General features: G+C 43.1%; 1 protein-coding gene across 4 annotated transcripts in view; it reads left to right on the top strand.

Moving 5' to 3' along the window:
* Window positions 1–26,593, top strand: part of LOC117412907 (protein Jade-1-like) — a 44,707-nt gene that overhangs the window by 5,334 nt on the left and 12,780 nt on the right. For all 4 annotated transcript variants that reach the window (XM_058996997.1, XM_058996996.1, XM_058996999.1 and 1 more), the window contains 8 exons: window positions 115–178; window positions 2,475–2,566; window positions 4,784–4,941; window positions 15,185–15,369; window positions 16,966–17,177; window positions 17,753–17,920; window positions 18,574–18,690; window positions 19,182–19,715. In XM_058996997.1, coding sequence (XP_058852980.1) covers window positions 115–178; window positions 2,475–2,566; window positions 4,784–4,941; window positions 15,185–15,369; window positions 16,966–17,177; window positions 17,753–17,920; window positions 18,574–18,690; window positions 19,182–19,715 — 1,530 coding nt within the window. The remainder of the gene's footprint in view (window positions 1–114; window positions 179–2,474; window positions 2,567–4,783; window positions 4,942–15,184; window positions 15,370–16,965; window positions 17,178–17,752; window positions 17,921–18,573; window positions 18,691–19,181; window positions 19,716–26,593) is intronic.

Below are 26,593 nucleotides of genomic sequence, written 5' to 3'. Positions count from 1 at the left end.
GCAGCAGAGTTCACACACAACCATGGGAATAGGAGCTTAAGAAAATAAACAGAACAGAATGTACGCAAATTCCTGCTTGACCTGCTCGCTGACTCTATTCTTTTCCCCAATCAGATGGAAAGTGAAAAAAAAAGGAGGAAATACTCGTCCAGCAGCAATGACTCCGATGCCACTGACAGTAAGTAGCCGGTGTATCGAGATGAGGTCACCACCACCAGCGGAGGCTAATTATATTGGAGTGAGTCAGGAGTGCTTGGACGAAATGGAAGAGGTTACGCTCGGCTCTGTTTGACAGCTCCCCTCTGCCCCCCTGAGTAATAAAAACAAAATGTAAAGAGGAAAGAAAACCGGCGAGTCCTGAATAGAACTCCTTCACAGAATGTTTATAGACGGCTTCACTGGTGACCTGTGTACCCTTCATTTGAGGATGCATAAACCTCCTGTGACAGAGAATAGGTGTGTGCATGGAGAAAAACCAAGAGCTGTGCAACTCACACCCCACATGGTGAGAAAGTCCCTAAAGTTTGTCAAAACGCCGATTTTCTATGTCATTTTCCTCTATGTGGAGGGTGCCTTAAGCTATTGATGTTACTGTCATACAAACAATATTGAACCAAGTCATTGTCTTAAGCAACTTGGTTCACTTGAGCTGGAATGATCCAGCCTGCAGACTCTTATACTTTTCTTTCACCCGTTACACACACGTCTGGAAAGGAGGCATTGCATGTAAAGCTGACAGCGTTCCGAGTGCAAGTGGAGCAGTATATATATCTTGCTCAAGAGCGCTATCTAGACAGTTCCTAAGGGCAAGGCCACTGTGATGTTTTATAACAGAACAGCCCTAAGTGTTATTATATGAGAGCTTTTGATTAAATCCCTTTTGCGCTTGTCAAATCCAGCTCGCAAATGCCAGTGGATTTTCTCTGTCACCTTTAATTCCGCTACTGCTTCCCCCAAAACCTGAAACTGAGTATCCAAAGTGACAGACGATTTGCTTCCATGCCGATTTACTGTATTCCAAGTGTGGATGTCTAGATCCCTGTCTATATTAGGGTGCGAGGATATGGGTCGTAATAAATATGATATCAAACCTGAAGCCAAGGCGTCCAAGGGATTAATGTAATTCATGCCGTAAACCAAAGAGCACCCTTGTTCTCATGATTTATGCAGGCAGGTGTTTGAACCCTATGCTTGTTTAACCCCCTTAAGGCATTCATGTCTCTGTACCCTCAGGCAAAGATAGTTAGATATTCACTCTGTATTCAGGGCTGTCGCATACAGTGTGTGTTACATAAGAGCACAATTCTAAATATATGACAAATTGGCTCAAACACCAGCGACAAAGGATGCTGTCTTCCAGGATGCAGTTTTATTCTCTAGGGGATAGATAATGAGTGCATCTCAGTTAAACAGGCAGGCACTGTAGGCCTGTCAACAGTAATGATTTCCACACTACTCCTCGTTCTTCATTGCGAGCGATACTTCGCCTGACCTCTAAGCTTCAGGCAGACTGTTGAAATATTTGTAGCTTTCTGATACTTTAAGGCTACCTAACATTCAGGTGAGGTGCATAAATAAATAGCTCAGCATGTTCAAGTACTGGATAGCCTTTTATTTATTTATTTGTCTGGGAAGACAAAACTAATGCTATTGTCAATGACCTGACAAAAGCTTTGATACTGGACTTGGAACTGGTTTCTTGTTTTGCCCAACTGAGCTTCTTCCTTCTTGCTGAATCTTCTCCCAGTAGTTGTTTTCACAATAATTTCATACAATATTAAATGTCTTCACTCAACCTACTCTCGGTTGCATCTGCCCATTGAGTTACACATACCCACATACCCATTTTAGCCCTACTGGTGTCATTCGGTTTTTATGCTGCGTGGAGTTTTACCCTGGGAGTTTAAAATCTTGAACAGAGGAAAGACACATTCAGGGCTCTGCCATAGGAAAGAGTGACAAAAGTCAATGCACCGCCTTTGATGTGTATCTGCATGTATTTCACGCGCTCTGTTTTCCAAACTCTGTTCAAACTTTAATACCCTCTTAACTTAATACCCACTTACAAGTGACCCCACCTGACCCCGTGTCTGAATCCAGACCAGAACAGAACTGAAAAGAAAGCTGTGTGCAGGAGATGTGATGCTGGTGTTACTGCCCTGTGGTAATCCCCGCAGATCATTGAAGATTAAAATAGTCTTGCATGGCATGGGTATTAAGCATGCCACTTTTGAAGAGATTCTTTGTAAGCAGATTCCTAGTACTAGTGCACTTGCTATTTTGAGCACATATACAGTATTGCTGGCACTTTCCATTGATAACAATATGTGAATAATCTGTATTTTATAGGTCAGACATCGCTGGCCATGCATACAGTATATGCCTACCCACATTTAACCAGTTGACCTTTATATCTGTGTCATTAATCTCTGGGGTGCTTAGTTTAACTAACCATGGTTCTTGTTTTGTTTCAGTTCACATATCCTCTTGGTCTAGGTCTTCCAAGAACATGAACACTAACAGCACCTGGGCTCGGCAGGAGGACAAGCCCAAGAAGCCCTCTGAGGTTAGTTTGCAATGAACCTGTGCCAGGGTTGTCCCAGCAGGATGCTGTGGGCTAGTGTCCTGGTGCCTGCAACGAGAACAGAAGAACATGTGATCATCTGATTCCTCGAAGCTGGTTGATCTCTAAACTTTATCAGGTGGGGTCTTTAAGAATCCCAATGATTCCCCCTGATTTCCTACTCAATGCCCTTCTGCTGGTCTCTGTACCACCCCAGTGTTAGCTCGTCACTCCTTTAAAGAGCATTCTATAACTCTCTCTGACCTAATGTTTGATATTGACACAAACAGCCGTCCAAAAGCCACAAAAAATTGATGCCACCTACTGTGTAAATGCCAGCAAGCTGTGCAAGCCCACAGAATCGCTACCTTACAGTTGTGCAAGCCGTAGAAACTAGGTGCCAGCAGCTGTAGAGACGTATTGAAACTAGATGGCTGTAGCTGTGTGGGACCATCATATTTAAGATAAGATTTAGAAGTCTACACAAACCCAGCGATGTATAGGTTCATATGAAGTAGATACCGCTGTTTTTGTAAGCCCTCTGAAACATGATACTACTTCAGTCTGAAATGCGAAGCCAAACACTCCTTGCCGTTGAGCTCCGTTGCCAATACCTCTGCTAGAAGAGAGAAAGAGTGACGCCTTATCATTGACCCAAGGTACCCTCCTCTTCCCTTCTCAATCATGGTGAAACTGGCTGTGCTGTCTGTGTTTTTGCTTGGATGTTAGAGCATCAAGCACAGCTTTGAACCGGATTTAAATTGCCAATGAAAAATGTAAGCGAGCATATGCTTGGCTCCTTTCCTCTTGAGAGTGGAGGCAGGTTCAGCTTTGTGCAAGAACAGACAGTTCAAAGGGAATTCGAGTTAGAAACCGTTATCTGCTTGCTATTGTTTTCTGTAAATGCTTCCCAGTGTTCTGTTGTGTTATCTGTGTTGCTCAAACACAGGCTCGCATTGCTGATTGATGGTGAAAACAATTACCTGGGCTTGAACAGTTTTGTCGATTCCGATGTCACCGAGGAAACAGCCCCCCCCCCCCCCAGTAGGAGAGAATGGTGTGCTAACAAGGGATGAGTCTTGATGGGCAGACTGGCCTTTTCTCGGTTCCAAACTTATGTTCTTATGCATGGCTGTTACCTTTGGAGATGAAGTCCATTAGAACAATTTGACCAGTCGTTCACCGCCCCCCCCCAAAAAAAACCCAACCTATCCCATAACCGCACTAACCACTAAACTGTTAAATACCTTACAACACCCTTTTATGCAGTGAATGCTTGTGTGCAGGTTGGTGTTGGTCATGTGCCCATAGTTACTAAGGGTACTGGCAAGCAGTGTGTCACATGGTCAGGGTTCTGCAGAAGGCAGTACCATTTCATACTGTATGAGAAAGTAGACACTGAAACCAGGGACCTTGTAATTCTATTTCCTTGACATTAATTAGCCATGGTTGAGTTGTGTAAGAACACTGCAGTAAAAGAATCCCTGGCACAGCAGCACTGGAGCCCTGCACTGCAGCAGGAATCGGACTGGGGAAGATCTTTAGGAAATCGGCACTTACTGGGGCCTTACAACCGGGAGATCCCGGCTTGCGCAGATGTAGGCTAATTCATGGATTGAGCCGGCTTGGGTGTGCTCTGATGGGTACTGCACACATTTTGGATTCTGCCAGAACAAAAAAAAAATGTTTTTGTTGTGGCCAGTCTGGTGTTTTGTTGGTGGTGTTTAAAAAAAATGTAATTTAATAAAAAAAATTTTAATGGATACGTTAAACACACAATGTGTCAATTAATGAACTAGATTTGCTGCAGTACTTTACTGTAAAGCATTGCAAAGTATCACAAAGCACACTGTGAAGGCATGGCAAAGCACCAAATGAATGGAACTGGTGAGTAGGCCATATATTGACCTGAAGAGCTAGAAGGGTTATCGGGGGTGAAACATCACTGCTCGGATTCAGAACTGTAATCTGAATATTTGTGCATCCATATCTTTTTTTTCTTTTTATTATTTTTCTTCAAAACACTCAAGCAAGTTGGTTGTTGCAAATCAACAGGTGTGTGCTGAGAGATTTATCAGTTTATCCATGCTCCCGGAGTTTAAGTGTGATCTTAACAGTTTCAAACTGAACTGGCACTTCCATGTGGAACATTGGAATGGAAAGAGTTCAACTTCTTCTGTGGCTCTTTTTAAATGTATTGTTTTGTTGTTGTTGTTGTAGGTATTCAGGACGGATTTTATTACAGCGATGAAGCTGCCAGACTCCTCCCAGCTGAGCCCCGATGAGTTTTACGTCCTCACTGATCCGTGGAGGCAGGAGTGGGAGAAGGGGGTCCAGGTGCCAGCCATGGTGGAGGCCATCCCTGAGCCTGTAGTCAGGTAGGGAGTCCGCGGAGAATGGAGTGAATGGGGCTTTAGAGAGCTGGCTGCTGTGGGTTTCACGGACTGGAGGTGGATTCCATCAGTGTTGCTGTGACTCACATCAAAGTGGCAAGCACCGGAAGACACACCCTGTTTTCATAACATTTGCTGAGCAGAACTTTTAATACAGATGGATACAGCCCCTCTGAAAAGCGTTATTAATTACGTATAACAGGCAAATATGAGGGGTGGTAAAGATTGTCAGGTTTTGACTGAAGTTACCTTGTGTTGTTGACTCGGCACTAGACGACACACCTAGTCACTGTTAATTTATATGGTACAGTGTTTTGCATATACAAAGTCCTTTCATGTACAGAGTTCAAAGGAAACTGTGTGCTCTAAGCAGTGTGCGGAACCACACTGCAGTGTCTTTAGAAAAGTTTCATTGCATCCAAAGCATGTTTGTTGCACATGTCAGCCACACTGAGCTGTGTAATGTTTATGCTTTTGTGCACAGTAACTATGGAAGCAATCAATGATCAAAGTATTGCAACCTTTTGCTTTTGTAAGAGGTTTTAGGTATCCTTGTAGTCTCAATAGAGCTCTCAGAATGTCTTGCCTTCAAGTACAAGTCTGCTACTAGTGGATGTAAGAAATAGCATAGTTCACATACCTACTAGAGAGCTGCAGGGGACAGCTCAGTGGTTACACTCTGGTGTACCCGATGTACTTGAAGATTAGACATGATTCTGAGAGCTCTATTGAGTCCACAGGACAAGAAGAATAGATTAGTTAAGATAACTGTACCAAGGTGCTCTTTGCCACTCTGTGCGATTCAGAACAGCTCTTTGTTGAGACAATTAAACTTGATCCCTTTGGTGGTCAGAATGGAGGGATTCCATCGCACATCAAAACATGAAGCTTCACAGTACTTGAGAACTACCTGCTATTGTATTTGACACATCAGACTTCTAATCTAAGGTGTGCAGTGCTAGTCCGTTCCATTGTCTGCCTGCAGGCGTTTTATTTAAGCAGCCGCTTGGGCACAGAGAAGAAGCTTGTCATTTATTGATTGGCTAATCAGTCACATGCTTGTTGCTTTCGTGATTTCAAGTGTCTTGGATGTTTTAGGCATTACAGAAATCTTAAGAAACAGACCGTGAACGCGGTTAAAAGATTGGTCACCCGTATGTAAATGTAGGGCAGTAATTTAAATAATTGTCTGGAGATTTAAAGAGTTGCTTTGTTTCATTAAGATGCATTGATTAATACACTATGAAATTGGCGATGTACTGAAAATAAAAAAGTATCTTGGAAAATGTGCATGACTAATTCTGAGTACAGTAAACATGCTGGATTGTAGGGATCTCTGCTGACAATAGTACAAAGCAGGATGCTGATGTCACCTTGCTTGGCTCTTGCTATTTTAATTTAACTAAACAGTGACCTTTCTTAAAATGGGGTTTAATGTAGCAAACAGCACCACCAGGTTATTAACGGAAAACATTCTAAATATTACAAAAGTTTGCTGTAGTAAATTTGCACAGTAATTTTGCAGTTTTCCGTGCATTTACCATGCTTTTTACCATGGTTGATATCAGTGGTTCTCAAACTACGGTGCCCAAAGATTGCCCAGGGGGTCCCCAGGAATTTCTAGAAGCTGCTCTTTTGTAAAACCAATAAATATATATTTATGTACAAAAAAATGATATTTCACTGTTGCAAGCAATATACATTCAGCTTTTGCTCACTGCAGTCAGTCCAGTTTTTCTTTCTTATTTGCAATTTTCCTTTTTCCTGAGTTTGAGAACCTCTGACTTGTACTGGTTATATATGGGCAACCATGGTTTATACAGTGGTTTACCATTCTTAGATTTACCTTGCTTGTATGTGCTTTGATTGTGCTGTGCTTCTACTATGTTTTACATGCATATATTCAAAGGCATATATTCTGCAAACAAAGACTGTAAGCTTCTGTGTTCAATTCAAATTGCATTGCTGTGGTTTTTATGGTGTAACCACACAGCGCTGCAGTGTGGTTCAGTAGAGAAGACAAACTAGTTTCTTGGCCAAGTGGAAGTAATTAGTTATTACGTAACAACTCCATTGAGCAGGCAATGAATGGGAGATTGGCAGCGCTGTCATGCTTAAGCTCTCCCGAAAGCTGGGCAAAAGAAGAAGAAGAAGAAGATGAAGAAAAAAAAGATTTCCACTGCAGTAAATTAGAAACAGCATCTCTTAAGCTACAAACTGGCCACAAATGGGTAATTTTTGGCCATAAAAAGATTAAGCCTGACAGAGCACTAGCTGACAGAACAAAGGCAAGAGACACTGGTACATGAGATAAATGCATAATACAGCTGTGCCTGGGCATACTGTATTTAGATATTTAGTCTTAATGTTCAGCTAGGAGAATATCCCAAAGTGCTGTTTTGTCAGAGGTCACAAGGTCTTCTGTTCCACCTGCGTTATAATGCAATCATCCAGCAAAAGTTTAAGTCTTGATATTTTGCTGCACTTTAATGAGCTTTAATGATTTCACTCTGCCACTTTCTCTTGGCAGTGAAATCAGATAGCCTAAACCAGCGTCTTTATGGATCTGTTTCCACTGACTTGAGAGGATTGTAGATTATTACAGATTGGCACAAGCGCCTGTGGTTTGTTTGCCTTTGTGTGCCACACCATCAGCATTCATTTCGGACCTTTTTTTTAATACTGATTATAGATGTCCAAAAACATTACATCTGAAATCAATACTTTTTCCTTTCCGTTCTTCTTTACTTCTAATGGAATTGTTGCATGCAGTGCCACTTAGCGGCCAGATACTGTAATTGCATTCTATAGTTAGTAACCTTTCCTCATAATCTATCAACATTCTGTTTTCAGGTATTTGAACAAATGCATCTTATTGTCAGCGAAAGACAGGTAGACCGATGAGGGGCATTGGAATTCTACAAAGCTCAGAATTGATTGACTACTTGGAGAGCAATGTGTATATTACTGGCCCTATAGACTGTAGTCGTTGAAGAGGCATTACAGAAAAGAGAAGAAAGCAATGAGTCACAATGAGTGACTGACCCTGTGTGGGCTTTCACTGTTCACTTTTTCCACAGTGACAGCGAGAGACCCCGTCCATAACTGCTCTGTGGTAAACGGGGGTCTTCATCAGTGGAACATTGAGGGCTGTTCATAGCATACACACCTTGTGGGTTTCACATGTTTGTGTAAAACCAAGGCAGCTTGAAGAGAAGAGAAAAGAAAAGCATTTGTATGTGCTGCAGTTTGCAGCCCTGAAAAGATGCTGCAGCATTGCCACAGGAAGTTCAGGTTTTCGCTGTTGTGCTGCTTTGAAGTTTGCATTAAATCTGTACTTTTTTGCTGTAGAAGTCTGACTCTGAGTAACACTACATAGGAAAACCGGAACCTTTTTCTGCTTGTTTAATGGAAGTATAGTTCTTTGTGACCCTGAAATAACAGCAGAAGCTGTTCCTATTGCTCTTTGAAACAGTTCTCATACTGCATGCTTGATAACAGACAGCAGTCAGCAGGGAGATGAGGGGTCTAAGCCAGGCAGCCCAGGTTACCCATAGTAGTCTTCACTTTAGATCTGGCACTATCCAAATCCAACCTTCGCACTTCCCATGCCCTCTAGTATACTACCTACAGTATGCTGTTAATAAAAACATGTCAAAAATATATTTTTTAACTGTGCAATAAAACCTGACGCTGCAGGAGTGAATCAGTCATCTGTGAACCAAAAAATGATCAATCAAATGTTACTGTGCTGAACTGTGGATTACTTTGTGTGTGTTTCTTTTCCCCATACAATAGGATATTGTGCTGGATGTGTGCCTCTTTATTGTACTACAGCGTTAAACCTAATGCAACAGTAAAATTGTAATACAAAAGGAAGGTCTGGCATGTGTTGTTTGTGGTCTAGCACGCTCTGTCCTTGCAGCCAGGATCTGAGCAGTTTTTATTTTGCAGATATAACCAAACAGAGGAAGGGTCTGTTTACTTTGCTTATAGCTGCCTACCTATGCTGTCGCCAAAAGAGATGACTCACAAATCACTGGTGCGAATATTCTGTATGAAAACCCAATTCCTAAACTGCCTGGAGGAGATGGTGGATACCCTGAGCTTCAGTGCCAAGTACTGTCTGTGCTATTGTGTTTGGAAAACAGTTTATAAAGGGTTATTATTGGAACATGCATTCTAATACGTGTGTGTTTATCGCTGCCTATTTGACAGCTGTAGGCTGTTTCTTTCCTGGCTCTTTCATGTTTATTATTCCAGGCAGTCTCCAGCGCTTTCTGTTTGAAATGCCCTGGGTAGATAGGTATGAGTCACCCAAGTCCTGCTTTTTACCAGTGACATTTGCCACCCACTCATGCCTGTTGAGTCCACTCCACCTATTGCCTGTCTCTCTTCTTAAGCAGCAAAAACAATTAAAAGCAGAGGAGGGATTGTTCAGCTCACAGCTCTGCTTTTTAAGAGCCTGCAGGGTTATTTAAGCTCTTTTTTGTTAACAAGTAGGCATGGCTGAGCTAGCACATACTGATATCCCTATGCAACTGGACTGCAGCGAATGTAAGCTATAACACCACTGTTTGGACGTGTTGTTATGTAATGACACTTGGGTAAAACGGTCTGTGGTACTGTTTTAGTTTGATGGGATAACGCACAGACTACTGGTGTAATCCTTGTCCCTCCCTGTCTAACACAGTCGTTCATGTCATTCAGAGTTTCTTCCTTGGTTGTGGCTGCTTCTATATATTGACTTAGTTCTTGCCTTCGTCACACTCGAATGTTAAGCTGGTTACATGCGGCACGCTTCTGGTAATGAATGGTAGTGCTGTCTGTGTGTTCTTTATCTAAACTTGTGTCTGCTTTCCAGGCCTTGAGTACTGTTCTGTATGTTAAAATCCGTCCAGTTTCATCATGCCAGCCTGAAATCCATCTGACCTGAGATTTCACGGGTCACGTGTGTAATAAATTCCTGTGGTCTCAGCACAGCAGTGGGATGCATTTCCGCAACGTGGATCGCTGCCGTGCAGAAACACTGGTAATTGATTTAGTGAGGCTAATACTGAAACGGCTGTCAATGAATCAACGTACCGCTGCTAACCGCTCGTCCTTTCTGCCGATTTCAGGACTGTCTTTGCAGGATTTCACGGTGATTGTATAGCTAACAATCCAGCAAGAAATACTGAACCAGTGGAAGTGCAAACAGTATGAAATTATTGGAGTAAGTTATCCTCCACAATTTGTGATTGATCGGTTTGAGTTTATGCGTGATTAACAACAGGCTGGCTCGCTCTGTTGATGGCCTGGGAAGATGCATGGTCTCGGGTGCCGCAGGAGCCCTATCTAAAACCCTGTAAACTCCACACCCAGGCATGCACAAGCTGTCAGGCCTGCAGGAGGTGGCCCAACAGTGTACTAGCGGTGACCAGCAGGAGGCGGTGCTCATTACTGTTACTGTATATTTTCAGGCTAGCCTAATGAGAATGACTGGTGAGCGTGTCCCATTGAGACTACCTGCCTGCATCGGCTTTACCCTAAAGCTTAGAACCTCTGCATTTTTAGCAGTGCTCTGTGAAGCATTACAAATGTATTAGCCATGGTGTCAGGGCTGCTACCCCTGTTACAGCATCCTGAAAGTGAAAGAGACCTTAGCTCTATGTCTTATCCTTCAGGCAGTTTCTTATACCGCACAGCACTCCCACACGCACAGTACTGTGTAGAGATGTTGATAGAGAAAGTGGGTCCCTGTTCTAGGGTTGAATCATGTTCCCTCTTTCAGAATTTAGAGTACAAGTACCCCTTATTTAAAGATGCTTCACTTGGGATCACCATTTATTTTTTATTTTATTATTTTTTTAAATCAGAAAAGGGCAGCAGCATGGCTGTCTGTCTGTCTAGCACCCCCATTCACTCCTCATCTAATCAGGGAGAGACTGTGAAGTGCCGTATATCTCCACACTGCAGTATTTTAGCAAAAGCAACAAAACACACACACACACAAACACACACACACACACAGGCAGCGCTCAGAGTCCTAAAACGAGGCCCTGGCCTCTTGCCAACAAAACCCTCGGCTGCCTACAGAGAATCTTTCATCCACTGAACTGAGTCAGTGGAAAATGTGAATGAAAATTGAACTAAAAACAAACTCTGCCCCTGATAAATTAGATTTTATTGGGTGGGTGCTTGTGAGGGAGTGGGCAGGCAAAAGGGATGCAGAAAGGGGGAAAGGGACTTGATTGAATTTTGTAAAGTAGGCCCAGGATGTGAATGTTAACAAGGTACAGATATATCCATGACAACGCATTTTGCATTCCTGTGCAGACCGCGTTGGCATCTGAAGGAATCACAAAATGGCAGTTCAGAGTAAACCTCGGTTGAGGGCGAGCCTTAACCCTTTGTCTGCCGAAGCCAATCAAACAGTTTCTGAGAAAAAACAAAAACAAACAGCAACTTGAGATCTTTTGAAAACAAGAGAGATTTGTCACATATTGTCAATCTTGGATTCAGTTTTTTATATACTTCAAATTGAAGAGTGAAGCATGCTGTTTACACTGATTTTAAATTGAAAGATGCGCTATCATTTGGTTACAGTCAAGGGATTGCACTATTAAATACCAATTCTATAGCACTCCCAAAAATACTATACTACACCGCTAATTACAACACAAGACAGGACATGGCATCTATACTAAAGTTACCACATCCTCAGTACTCTGTAATAAAGCACCCTGCATAACTTCCTTTGTACAGCTCTTAGCTGCAGTATCTCACTACTATGCAGGGTCTTTGTTATTATGCATATTGACTGACACTTTTTGTACCTGCCGTTTGACAGCACTTCAGCTCTAATGTTCAGAGCTTGTTAAATCTTCAATAGGACCACAGACCAATCTTCACCAGCAGCTGGCTCATTGTAACTGTAACTTTCGAGCAGCTAGTCGATATTTATAGCCCAGCAGTAATTGGTTTATTGGATGGCATTAAAAAAAAAAAAAAAAACTATGATGGGGAGATTCCGGTTAAATGGTACTACTGGAATGCATTCTCCGGTTCTTGGTGTGAAAGCCCTTGGGCTCACACGTACTCTCACTCTAGTCCTCAGCCTCGCTGAGTGAGGGGTTCATTGGGAGAGCATGTTTCCGTGTGTAACGGCTTTCGCTCTAACCCTAAGTGATAGCTGTCAAACCCTGGCACCCCGTTGCAGCTCTGAGGGGAGAGCGGCCTACTTTTCCTTGCTTCACTTCAGCTTGGCACTTACTGGAGACAATAGAAGGAGTGCTGTTGCTCGCCCGAAGAGACGGATTGCGTGTGCGATTCTTTGAAGTGCTAGCCCTGTCCGTGCCCTGAGTAGCACCTCCGCAGAGGAGCAGAGTGGTGCGAGGAGCTCAGCAGACACGGGCAGATTTAGCCCTAGGTAAAATATGCTGCTTGACAGCAGATAAGAAAGAAGAGGAAAAGGGAGGTCGACAGTGAAACAGAGGGAAGTTAACAAGCATATCAAAGAGGTACGCAGGAGATGAAAACAGGTGAAATGAAAAACACAGGCTTCTGTAGTGTCAAATGCATTCAGAGATATTTAACACTGAAACATGCATACAGCTTTAAATGTATAGCTGTCTGCCTCCTGTTTTCAAACACACACACTCACACACACACACACACACTGCTTTGCAAAACACGTACGGTATTTTTAAAGCAGGGATTTGTATTGTGTAACTATCTATAACATACACTTTAGAGATTAGAAACATGCTGTACTGTGCTGTCACTGTGGGTAGCAGTCAGAAACAGTGTTGTCTTTCTCGGAAGATTCTGCTCATTAAACACAACAGCACATAGGAAATCCGTCTCAGATCATTTGGGTGTGAGCTTAATACTCCCAACTGTACAAGGGTTAAACATGGTAAATGTGATTTTTTTTTTTTTTCCCTGCCACTACCGCCCACGCTGTGTTTGCCTGTTCGACTGTGTAGCCCTCTGGCCAGATAACACAGGACAGGGCATGAGTCTGCAGTATTCTCGCTGGCATCATCTGTCTGCTCTCTGATTGGCTGGCTGACTCTGAAGTCCTCTGCTGAGCTGGCACAGGCGTGCAAGGCCAGCTCTGACAGGGGAACTTGTCTCCCTGCCCTCAAATCATAGAAGCAGGGACATGGCCCTCCCTCCCTCCCAAGCAACTGACCTGCTCCCAGGCGTGCTTCTTGTGCGGCACCCGGCTGGGCAAGAGATTGTAAGGGCTCAGCCACGGCATAGAATAACAGGCTTTCAAACAGCTGGGTTGCATCTGATTCCTCCAGTTCAAGGATAGTATCTGAAGCACTTACTTATATATCATTGACTGAGTGTATAGGGTTTGAAATATGTAGTCATTTGGGGCATTGGGCCAGTAACAAAGGGTTGAAAGGAAACTACCATCCTCTGAACTAGCCAGGCATAGCCCGATATTTATAGTGCTATTAGTATTATCAGTAAGGTGCTGTGCAGGGCAGCCACCCCAATCAGTTATATAAATAGAGAGTTTGATCAGGCACAGTGTACCAAGCAGCAACAAATCAGGGATGAACGTCAGGAGGGAGGGATTAATTAGCTGGGTGGCTGTGATCCCGCCCCCAAGATATTGTCCATTGGCAAGCGGTTCTGCTGAAGTGAGGCATCATGGCACTGCCCACTTCTTCAGTGTTGCACGATCGTAACATTCAGTTGTGCAGGACAGCCGCTAACAGCTTGGAATAGATGAGAATGTGTTGAATGTTTAAAGGTTGCCTCAAACCCACGTGACCAAGTCTGTTCCCTGACCACAGGGTGAGGCAATCCAGATTTTTGTATTGGAAAACGAGTTGAAGCAGGAGTGAGCTGTGGGGGCGAGAAGCAGCGGCCTGAAATAACTCAAGGTTATATTTATAGGTTACTGATTAATTGGTGGAGGGGTGTGTTGGGGGCTGTCCCTCCACTCAGACTGCACCGGGGGGGGGTCAACTTCCTGAAATCTCAAGGGAGATTGCGATTGCGTTTTAATGACCAAACTGAAAAGTTTGAACAGCTGCTCTTTGCTACAGCCCTCATTGCGTTTATCTTGCTAGCGATAAGGAGAGCTTCTGCTGCAGCACTTTATCCCCTGACAGCCTCTTCTGAAAAGCTGGAAGGCTCGGAGACTGTCATAGGCATTAGGTGTCTGAATCGATTCCGCACACTCCGCCAAAACCTAATGAAAGAAGGAATGCAGTAATACTCTCAGTGACATTATATTGGCAGCTTTGAAAAACCTGTCCTGTGGGCCTTCAGTAGAATGCAATACAACACAGTTTGCGTTTTATAAAACACACTTCATACAAAGCACCCAAGGGTGCTTTACAGTAAAAGCTATAAAATAGAAAGTAAGACAAGCCACTGGCCAATCAGTCCAGCTCAGGACTAAGCTGGCGCTTATTTGATATAAATGAGTGTGCCAGCATTCCTGATCTGACTCGGGACGGAGTTCTAAAAGCAGGGAGCAGAGCAACTAAAGGCCCTCGCCCCTCCTGATTTTCAAAAACTTCTAGGGGCTTCCAGAATTTCAGCATTCGCTGATCTCAAGGTGCGAGCCTATAATACCAACATTTCCTGTAAACAGTAAGGCGTGTACAGCTTTTTTTAATTGATTGATTTTCTTCCTGATGAGCGTGACTGTTAGGGGATATTCCGCACAGCACAGAAGACATAGGACTGGATGTGTCTGGTACTGTGGAAAACGCAGCCTTGTGTGTTTCTTCATTGACTGTGTACACATCGTTATGATGACGTTCAGTGCCATAACCCCCATACAAAAAGCAATCAACTATTTTTACAGCTCCAGTGCTCTAAGGCAGCTGGGACAGGTTTGTTAAGTCGGTGTAAGCTAAATTGAGTTCCTTGACCTAAATATCTGAAAAAGCTAACCCTGTGAGCTTGAGTGTGTCTGCTTGCCTGGGTGGTGTGGGGCTGGAGCTCACCTTTATTTACTAGCTTGCCTGTAATTCCCTACTGTGTCTTTCTAACTAGTCCCTGTTTCTTGCACCGCACTCAAATCATATCTGATACACCAATGGGCATTACAGGCAAACAGTAGTTTGAGGCTACCTGGCTATCACTAGTTTTCAAAATAAATAAAAAACTAAACAGAAAAGTATGTTAGAAGTATTTTTGACTCGATGCTAGTTGAAGACACTGTAGCTAACGGAGATGTGGCACATAAAGCATGCTTCTCTTATTCCAGGGTGTTACCAGAAGTCAGCTGGATTCCTTTCTACTCTGCCTCCCAGAGCATCCTGAGCGGGTTCCAATCCTCCAAGTCTGGCTATGTGGACATGAGGACCTCGACAAAGCAGCTCAGCCGCTACGACCTGGACGATTGCGATGTCTACTGGCTGGAGCTCGTCAACACGGAATTCAGGGAACAAGGTACAGAACCAGCCCATTCCTTTGAAGTGTGTTCCATTGCTGACATATTGTCAAACTGTTTTTGTAATTCATGGAATGAGGAACAAACAACACAGCAAATAATCAGTCTGTAACTTAGCAACATTCCTATTCTGTGAAAACAACTTCGATTTTACAGGTTACCTGCAGTTAGCTAGAAATTGGCCAAAAATGTGATTACAAATGACACACACTTCCATTTATTGGTGGTCTTATGTAGTCGTGATTCATTGTGTACTTTCTTTACCTGCTATATCATATTGTGATCGAGGTAACTTTGGGTCTTTTAACAAAACAACAAAACCTTCATTAAATGATCATTTGATCTTATTATGCATCATATAAGTAGCCGGCAGGACCAGCACATGTACCATGACACATATTATATTGCAACTTTCACACTGCGATACATATCGTGACAGTAGTGTATAGTTACACCCCTAGTCTTAAGTTACAGGTGGCCTCATTTCAGATCAGTAGTGTTCCACATCACAACTGGCACAAACAAAAATAACTACAAAGAATCTCAGGGCTGATTGTTGGATGTTGCTAAGTGTATAATGGCTTCTTTGTTTGCCTACTGTAGTCTTGCATGAAAAAATACCGATTTAATACCATAATTTCTCCCTAGTTGCAATTGAAATGTTCAGAAGGACACCAGTAAAACATTAACCCAGTTGTAACCATATTTGCTTTGAGAACAGTCCAGTTTCCTGGTGCCTTGGGGATGAAATTAAGCTAAAAGGTCTTGGGGAGAGGAATTAGACTTCAAATGAAGGGCATCTCCAGGTACCCTGTTGCTTTTTATGGCAGTGCTGAGGATATTCATTGCTTCACATTGAGAAATAGTCTGACAGTGCAAAAAGAAAAAGAAGGTAATTTATTGCGCCTTGTGGACCAGAGTAAATCCCCTTTATATTATGAGAAATATCACGCACACAGTTACTGTTGATGCTCTGTATGCAACCCATGATAGCGATGCAATCGGCTCCCCAATTGAATATTTACCAGGCTGCTGCACTTGGGTTAATATACATCTGTGTTTGTTCTTATTAAAGTGATAAAGTGATGTAGCTAAAAAATAATACCCGTTTTGCAAGTCTCAAATGTGCAGTTTTTAAAGAAGCGCAACTTGAATTTCAGTCGATACCTTATTAGTGTCCATTCCCTGCGCTGAGGAAATCTTTTTCACTGCACTTTCCCGGTCCTTTCACCTTGGCAGTGTCTTCTGGCTCACTGCATCTTACTCACTGAAAGCATGCTGGTTGGTTTATGTCAGGAAAGATGCAGTTTAGGGTCTGAAAACAAACAGAGATTATTTAATTGAGTGTAGTGCAAGAAATCATGTTTTCAAATAAAAGTCCACTCATTAGACACATTTAATAACGAGTAGACCAGGTATGTTATTTTGCTATCTTGAACCATTGAATATTTTGCTCCTTTGTGCTAGCTTTGGGGTTAGTTAAACATCCTATCTCCCACATTGTCTTGCTCATTAAGATGTACTGGGCACGCACATGGTCTGACCCCAGGCTCCCCAGTGCCTTCACCTCTGAACACCCTGCCTTGTCCCCGCAGCACTGCCCGAGCTGGATGAGCTCACAATGGAGCGGGTGATTGAGGAGCTGGAGAGCCAATGCTACGAGAACATGCAGATCGCCATAGAAACAGAGGAGGGGCTTGGTATCGAATACGACGAGGATGTGGTGTGCGACGTGTGCCGCTCGCCCGAGGGTGAAGACGGCAACGAGATGGTTTTCTGTGACAAGTGCAACATCTGTGTTCATCAGGTACTGATATTTCACCCCGCAGTGCTGCCCCTGGACGCGAAACACACCAAGTCCCCTTATTTCCTATCTCCTACACTTATCTCCAAACACTCTTATACCCAAGTCTGAGACTTTGCCGGTGGTAGCCAGCTGTTCTAACCCTTGCTGCTGTTCAGTGTGTGTTACTCCTTTCCATCCTATGTCACCTGGCCTTGTTTGTGCATATGCAAATGACTGTGGAACTGCTTTGTGAATAGAGAAACCAATGAGAAGAGCAAGAAGTGTGATAATGAAATGTTAGCATGATATTCAAATCTGAAATGTCACATATAATGTTAAAAAAAACACAACAGGGATGGAAATTAGACTCCCATTGCATAGCAGGTTGATCCATTCCTGATTTTACTATGACTTTAATAAGACACCTGAGCTTGTTGCACATAAAGCCTGGAATGGGCAAAACTGCTATTTCCGTCCCTGAAAGGTAGTGTAAATGGCACCTGCTTAGAAAATGTAGGATGCTTTTTAGTTAAAGAAAATGTAATTGGATGGTCCCTCCAGTCCATCATGACCTCTTGTGTGGGTCTCTTGTGCAGGCGTGCTATGGCATCCTGAAAGTGCCTACGGGCAACTGGCTTTGCCGGACCTGCGCACTGGGGGTCCAACCCAAATGTCTGCTGTGCCCCAGGAGAGGGGGAGCCTTGAAACCGACCCGCAGCGGAACCAAGTGGGTCCATGTCAGCTGTGCCTTATGGATACCTGAAGTAAGCATCGTTCTCATTGATTGAAGACTTCTAGTTGTTTTCTCAAAGAATTTGACTAGTTTCTATAAAAAAATGTATAGATCTCTTTTGATGTCAAAGACGATTGCAGAAGTGGTATGAATTAACATTACACTTTTGAGATCCGGCAATTTGAAAAAGCTTTGAAAACAACCTGTCATTCTCCTTTTGAAGTGTTCTACTTCACATAAAGGCCGGTGGAACGAGATTTGTGCACGGAAATTAAAATAACTGTTCCGGATTTCTTTTAAATAGTTAAAATTAATTAATGGGTATATCCAAGTGGGTTTTAAATGCTGCTTTATACATTATTTAAATGGCATGTGGATAAAAGCTTTTATCAAAACTTTTAAGAGAATTTATTAAAATAGGCCATTAAAAGGTAGAATGAAAGGAAAAGGCTCATTGTGAGAGAACAGCGCTGTGAATCACAATGAAAAGAAGGGAAGAAGTGTTGAGGAAAAGCGTCTGTCTGGAGCACAGGCACAATGGAGTGGAGGACCTGTACAGTGCACTTCTTTGCATAAGAAAGGGATATTTCGATTCTGGATGAACTGGACCTTTACCTACCAAACACTGCTAAGTAAAACAAAGCTGTGAAGGGCTACACGCTGAAAATGTTTTGTCATGTGCAGGTGAGCATAGGTTGCCCCGAGAAGATGGAACCAATCACTAAGGTGTCCCACATCCCAGCAAGCAGATGGGCCTTGTCCTGTAGTCTGTGCAAGGAGCACACGGGCACCTGCATTCAGGTGAGCAAAAACAATTCACACAACAAAGAGAAGCCACTTCAATGTGACCGAAGAAACCACGGAGCACTTCTAAACATATAGCAACCTCCTGAGGCCCAGTAACGTTTAGTCATGAAATTCAATCCATTTGAAGCCTTCCTAGATCAGTAACTCCCCTCGGATGGGATTGACTTGCCGTTCCATGCAATGTTGTTACCTTTGATTTACTGAAAAAGCAAATTTGGTTAAGTATGAGCTTAATCAAAGGCGCTCTCAAGACCTGTTACATAGTGTACTTGAAAAATATTATATGTTTGCGAGAGATTACTCCCTCTTTAGGGAGTGTCATTTTTCTTGTCCGTCAACTGCAAATCAGGTTGACCACCGGAACCGATTAGGTCTGTGTGTGTGAGTGTGAATGTGTAAGTGTGGTATATAAGTGTGTGCATATATATATATGGATGCAAGCATGTTGTTAACAAGCCTCCTCTCCCCTCCTGTCTCATTTTCAGTGCTCCATGCCCTCCTGCGTCATAGCCTTCCATGTCACCTGTGCTTTTGACCACGGCCTGGAAATGCGGACGATCCTGGCTGAAAATGACGAGGTCCGCTTCAAGTCCTACTGCCTGGACCACAGCAGCAACCGCCACAACGGTGCCGGCACCAGTAAAGGAGAGCGGGCCGAGGCGAGAGCCCAGCCCCCAGGAGAGGGAGCCACCGAGCCAAGAGTTCTGCAGCAGCAGCAGCAGGAAAAAATTGACAAAATGGAGCTGGAGAAAGCGAGCCAGAGGAAACAGAAGCTGCAAGAGCTGGAGGACGAGTTCTACAGGCTGGTGAACCCGGCGGACGTGTCTGAGAGCCTGGGCCTGCCCGATGCGCACGTCGACTTCCTCTACCAGTTCTGGAAGCTCAAGAGGAAGTCCAACTTCAACCAGCCGCTGCTCACCCCCAAGCGAGACGAAGTGGACAACCTGGCCCAGCAGGAGCAGGACGTGCTCTACCGGCGCCTCAAACTCTTCACCCACCTGCGGCAAGACCTGGAGAGGGTGAGTAGGCCTTCACGTCGCCGCCGGTTTCCTCGGCAACAGTTTATTATAGCTTACCGTGTGTCCCGGTTCTTTCCCGTGTTTCTACTATGCTGTTCTGTTTGCCTCGGTACACCGCAGTAAACTTCTGTTATACAAGTATGATTTACTCAGTGTCTATGGAAGACAGTCTCATGAGGTATGTCTGCAAAACCGTGTCACCCTTCAAACAGAAATTCTGAAGGGAACTGAAGATACAGTCAACTGCCTTTGATAAAAGGAGTTCAGCAGAATGTCAGTAGTGTTGGTTGAAAAAAAAACAGCTGAAAGAAGTTATATAGTGGTATCTATATAAAAGTCACACAGCATTTAAAGAATGGTGTAAAAATATCACCTACTACTGTATGCAAATATCCAACCAAGACTTTGAAAATGTTGTAATCCAGAACAATAGAAGGAGTGATGTTTGATCTCCACAAGAGCTGTGCTGCCACTCTATACTGCTGTACATGACACAAATGTATTTAAAAGCACAGTGCTTGAGACTAGCACACGGGAAGTCATTTTTTCCTGGGGCTAATTCACAAGAAAGTGGCTACCATCTATTCCATAGTTAGTTAGTTCCAAGCAGATATTTTGAGGTCGGGTTTGAGAGTAACTGCTTTTTAACACCCTAGAAAAGTCATAAAAGTAGAAGAAAGATAAAGAATTCTTGGATTAAAGCTTTGAGAATAAGGCCCTATATATTACAGCGCATTCATAATGACCGCTTTCTTTCCAGTGCTACAAATCAATACATCTTGTTACATTCAGTTCCACAGTCGCTCTATCACTGACCTTTCTCTGTGTGCTTCATGTCTGCTGTTTATGTTGTGTTGATACCACAGCTTACCTTGAAAATACCTACTTCTCAATTGATAACCAAAGACTTACACTGTGGCTGTCTGCCTCCAAGCTGTCCGCATTGATATGGGCAGCGAAAGCAGACAAATCTGTACAGTAGGCTGGGGCAGAGACTTAGATAGTTCTAATTCTAACAACCCGTCTGAAGAGACAAGAGGCACAGTCCCAGAAGTCTATATTGAGAACGAAAGAGTCTTTTACTTTGTATTTATTTCACATTTTCCAAAATGTTCAATAATAATGTATCAAAATAGATTTGAACCTCCCTGTCATAAGAATGAGTTCCCAGAGAACTGTACAAAACTAAGAAGTGCCGTCTGACATGCAGAGGAATATGTTTTTTCTCAGCCCTAATTAGCGTTCGTGTGTGTGCACCAGATGAAAAGGCTGTAGTTATTGCCAGTTATGTTTTTGTTTTCTGTAATTTCATTTTTGCTCCATCTGCTCGCAATTAGAAACCGCGCTAATGTCCTGACGGTTTTTGATTCGGTGTTCCTGACAGCGAGACTGAAACACCAATTACCAGCTGCAAGGTGGTCCTCCATGAACGTGTCAAACGCTGCCATCGGAAGCAACTTGTGAAAGAGGAATTCTTTAAGTGGAACAGCTTTCAAAACCCTGGTTTGATGCTTACGGATTTGCTTTGAATTTGACATGGTCGTTAGCTTAATGGGCTAGCAAGGGAAAAGTACTGTGTGAGAAGAGGATAGGCTTAACGGGGCTTCAGTTGTGAAAACAACTCCACACTTGTCAAGTAAAGTACTTTGTACTTAATAGCTATGTAAAAAAAAGGTAATCAACACTACAGAATGAATTGCAGAACATGTCAGTGTAAGCAAAAGGCACCTGAGCTACAGTACTGTGCATTGCATTGATATACAGTATCTGCTACCAAAACTAGACTGGTTTAGCAACTTTGAACGTAGTCCTTAAGTTATACCACAGGATCGTTGTTCGTTTATGACGTTGGTTTCACGGTTTTCAGCAGCTATCTGTTGTACGGCCAAAAGAGTCCCCTCAGTCAAGGAGGTGCTCTGTCCTGGTCGACTCTGCTGTACAGATGCATTTAAATAAAATAAAAGAGAGGTCCCCTGATATTCTCTGCCTCCTGTAAATTGCACAGCAAAACGTAATTGAAAAAGCGGCAAGGGTTTTTGCCTGCGGATCATATCCTCCTTTGATGTGGTATGAAATGAGCAAAACACTCTTGTGCGACACTGTGAAGATGTTCACTACCCGCTGCTGCAATCAAGGACAGCGACTCAACAATGGCATCATTTAGTAATTATATAACGAGGAGGCTGCAGGTCTCGAGCTGTTGTTGTTGTTGGAGATAAGATTACATAAATTGCAGGGTGTATGATTCCTGGGTGTCTGCAGAAGAGTTGCAGGTTACAGTCAATTAGCTCTGCCTGTGCTGCCAGGCAGCTGGGACGCTCCTGTGGGAGGACTGGGGAGGATTGTTTAGCTGTTAGCTGGGGAGGAGGAGGGTCCAGAGGAGGCTGGTTAATCTTCTGTGGTCAGGCCAGAGAGCCACACTCTTTTGTCCATCCTCGGTTATTGTGGCTTGGCCATTTTACAGGTTGAAATCCAGCTGATTGCAAAACAGTTACATGTCTATATACTGTAAGGCCACTCTCGTTAACCTTCCTTAAAAGGATATTTTTGTCATTTTGATGAAATTTCATTTCTTACATGTTTATTCTCTCCTATTATATGTTGTTTCTGCTTAGATTTAGTCTTTTCTGTGCTTTCCATCTATTCCAGCAGAAATTCAGTAGAAAGACTCCTTAAAGCTGATTGTGGGGAAGTGTGTAAATGCAGCAGAGACTTCCAAGCACTCTGGGTTTCAGTGCACAGTGCAGCGCTAATATGTGTGCATCTTCACCCCATAGTCCCTGCTCTTGTTATAATATGATGTTTGTACCATCAGTGTGCTCAGCAGTGTTCATTTGTGAAATGAAATCGCACAACATCGCTGCCTCATTGCTGTGCCAGGGTTTGCTGTAATAAGTGATCAGTGTATTCATATTAATTCCACATTATGTACCTCGTGTGTGTGTGTGTGTGTGTGTGTGTGTGTGTGTGTGTTATAGTCTTTCATCCTCATCAGAAACAGCGTTTGAAGATTTAGCCAAAAGAAAAAAAGAAAGATACATTATTAAAATGTGAAAACGTGAATATAAAATGGGTTTCATGATTTGTTAAAGGCGAGTTGTTAACCCCTTTGTGGCCTGGAGAGGGATATTTATTTTAGTGTTGCTGTCTGAGGTGAAACTGGTATCTGAAGCCACAAAGCTTGTGGTCATGGGGATTCGTTCACAAGGTAGACTTGCTGGGGAGTGTGTGTGTAACCAGGCTGATGTGCTGGATCTGTTCATCTCTTCCACTTATTTGACCATTTTATGCATTGAGATTGAACCAGTTAAACCTCCATGCAGGTCCTGAAGCTGTGAACTGCTTCACTATAGCTGGTAATGTGGTGTTCATGCATGCATTACAGCCTCTCGTAGTGCGTGCACTGTATGTCCTCTTAGTTCAATGTATGTGCGTACTTTGAGACACTTTTTCTTGTTGCACCAGTGTGTCCCATATCCTCACACACTAGACTAACTCAATTTACAAACAGGAGGGAGATTCTCAATAAATAATGAAATGCAATAACTGGCCTGGAACCGACATGAATTTAAATATTCACAAGGTTTTTAGTAGCGTGTGTCGGACCCACAGGAATTACCTGTGAAATGTTGTCAGCGTGTGACAAGATGCTGACCCCCTTTATAATCATTTCTGTTTTATTTCATGAATGGTAGCAGAGCCTGTAAACCAGAATCCTCACTTAGAGCTGCTTCAACACTTGGACGCAGTGTTTCTGCTTGTTACTCAGTGACAAAGTGTCAACCAAGCCAGGTTTACAATCCATTTCTGTTGAGTAACTACTGGAGATTCAAACATTCTCAAAGAGTTTTCGTCCTGTGTTGAATAAACTAGGTCCGTTTTCTCAGAGGAACGAAACAATAAAAACAATGAAACTATAGTTTAGTTAGGAGCGGGATATGGCATTTAAAATACTGTTCTGAGTAGTTCCTAAAATAGTTGAATTGTTCATTTTGAAACGTGCCTGTGCACTTACTGTTGAATTGAGTAACCTGCTTGCTTAATCCCATATCTCCTTGTCCTCAGATAATACTGCTAAACCGCTGTGCGTCTTATTAAAACAGGCATGATAGGGCTATTTTCAAAGAAGAACACTGTGTACTGTACATGACTGGATTTGATTGTGATACAGTTAACGTGCTATTACAAATTATTAAACCAAGGAGAACTTTTGTACATTCTTTCATTTTGAAAGATAACAAATGTGTGCTTTTGGGGAAATGTAAACCGGCGAAGCCTCCCATAACTACAGGCATCTTTCAGGTCCATGTGACACGCAACTCTGTTGTTCATTATCTCGGTAACATTACATCCCCGGGAGGGGGTGGGGATTTGTTGCCAGTGGAGACGCAGGCAGGGACGGACTTCTGCTTTTGAACTCTGTAATTGAGCGTCTGAATTGAAAACAAGGCCGGCTAAGTGGTTTTCATTTCAAGTTGAGCTTGTGGGTAGATTGCTTTGTTTTCTAGGGGGGGGGGGGTGACACGGTTCAGAGGATGTGTTCATTAATGAGCACTGGCAAGGGGTTCATTATTTCTTAGTTCTTCAGTTTTAAAGAGAGATGAGGGTAAGAGGCAGGCTGTGAACAGTACTAAATGCATGTGGAGGTCCGGGCCAGCTGCTTTGAAGGCTGGTTGCCTTGCACTGCATGTTCTACTTTGCCACCAGATCAGCTGTTTCAATGTCAGCAATGGGGAGCTGCAGAATGGATGTGGCGCAGGGCCAATGTTGAGAACTGTCATCACTGATTACTTCCCCTAAGTTACAATGATGCTTATTAGAAAATTCAGAGCCCTGTTTACTACTTAGTCGATGCTTTACAGATTAAACCCCTGGCCCCACTTACAACATCTGACCACTGGCACAGCTATTTGCATGGTTTAAATACCAACAAAGAAATAAAATGCAGTTACATCATTTGGCCATCAGTGGCACTGCATCCTATGCAAAAATCCCATAAGAAGATCAAAAAAACATGCATTTAAATACATCCCTATATGTATGATTCTGAAGCTAGATGTTATAGATACTGCGCTCTTAAATTATTAGAAAGATAAACTTGATGTTTTTGTCTGCTGATCAGCTGAAACAGGTGCGTGATTGTTTTCTGAAGGGTCTGAGGAAGCTTGTTAAGTCCAAGATGTAACTGTCAGGGTAGATTGCTCAATAGAAGGATCCTGACACATCGTAATGCTCAATAAGGCTACGATTCTGGTAAATTAGCAGGTGTAGCTTCTGCTGTCAGAAGCTGATCATTATACCAACAGGTGTTCTTCCCTCACAGTCCTATTTGAATGAGCGTTGATAACCATTCGTTAAACGCTGATTGACACGCCGTTGCTATGCAGATGAGCTCAACGAGCCGTTTAAACTCAAGACACTGACGGCACAGCATGTGTCTGGATCCTCGTCAGCCATTTCTAGCAGAGCAGCCAGCTGACAGGTATTCCCATCCTACCGCTTAAGCAATTATTGTTTAGTCGTCTTCTGTTTCTAACGAGAAAAAGAAAGACAAACTTTGTTTAGCAGCTTCATGAGTAAACAAAATAAAGAATCCTACTATGATTTTATACCAGGACCACTTTGTAAAGACCTTTGCAAAGACTTCATGCAGTTTCACAGACCCACATATAGTTATCTTTTCAGTGCTGAATACTGAGAGGGAAATCGAGCCTCGCGATCTCTGTTGCCGTGGAGGAGATGGGTGTTACCAGCTGCATATGCCCTGTACAGTGTCAAAAACTGTAGTTTAAAATAAATCTGAATAGCATTATACGGTATATTCAAAACATGAATACACAGTGCTCCCTGACAGCCATGAAATATTGAGGACAGTGAATTGGTGAAGAAGGGACCATGCCTAGTAAAGTGCATGACAATTTACTGTCAACAGGACCTAACTGTGAATGAATCATATTGAATATTAGTCACTGTATTTTAGTGAAGCTCAACACATAAAGACATCCAGTCAAGCGCTGCCTGATCCAACTCGGTGGATTTATCCTGATCTAATAAATAAAATAACAGCTTTTCTCTGAACAGCTGGAACAGCCTGGCCCTCGTTAACCGTTTGGGTGCCAGGAAGTACTATACCATACCCCGCCACGCTGTGCCAGCTTCAGAGAATGACACTGCCATTACCTCACTGCCTTTAAATGCCGGAGGAAACAAAGGCAGTCTTTACACAGACACATGGTGGCATACCGAGGGAGTGGCATGGCGCCAGCATCTGACTAATCACTTTGGTTGCTGCACAAGTGTGGACTGGCGAGAACCCAGGGAGATAGATCCTTGAGGAGAACACTGTGTGACTGCTTAATAGGCCTAGGACTGGATGCACAGAATGCATTGTGGGGAGGTAGGAAGGTCACAGTGGTATCGTAATTGAAAGGGGTGGTCTCTTATGTTGTGGTTCTTGGGCTCTCTTGAGGGCTCTCTAAGAAGCAGGCTCAAGTGCATTTACAACAATTTGAGGTTTTCAGAAATGTTTGTGCAGATTCTGGTCACTTGTGCATAAAGCTGCAAACCCACATCAAAAACACTTGCCGTAAACATTGTAGGTTCTCTCTGTAGTACTGTAGAATGTAGATTTTTTTTTTCCTAGGTTCACATTAATCCAGAGCTCAAGATTCCAGACATCCTCCCAACACACACAAACACACACACACACACGTGTCGTCTCCAATAAAACCTATTCGTATTACTAGCAATCCCTGCCAAATAAGACTAAAAGCAAACAACTCCATCTGACTGGAGGGCCAGTTTTAAAATAGGTCAAATTTGTTGCATTTCTACAAAGAGAATTAGCAGTCTGTCTCTTTCCTGAAGCACTTGTGTTT

Source organism: Acipenser ruthenus, chromosome 23 (genome assembly GCF_902713425.1).
Source record: "Acipenser ruthenus chromosome 23, fAciRut3.2 maternal haplotype, whole genome shotgun sequence".
Classification (NCBI taxonomy): Eukaryota; Metazoa; Chordata; class Actinopteri; order Acipenseriformes; family Acipenseridae; genus Acipenser; species Acipenser ruthenus.
Note: the sequence above shows the minus strand (reverse complement) of the source record. Positions and strands in the feature narration are given on the sequence as shown.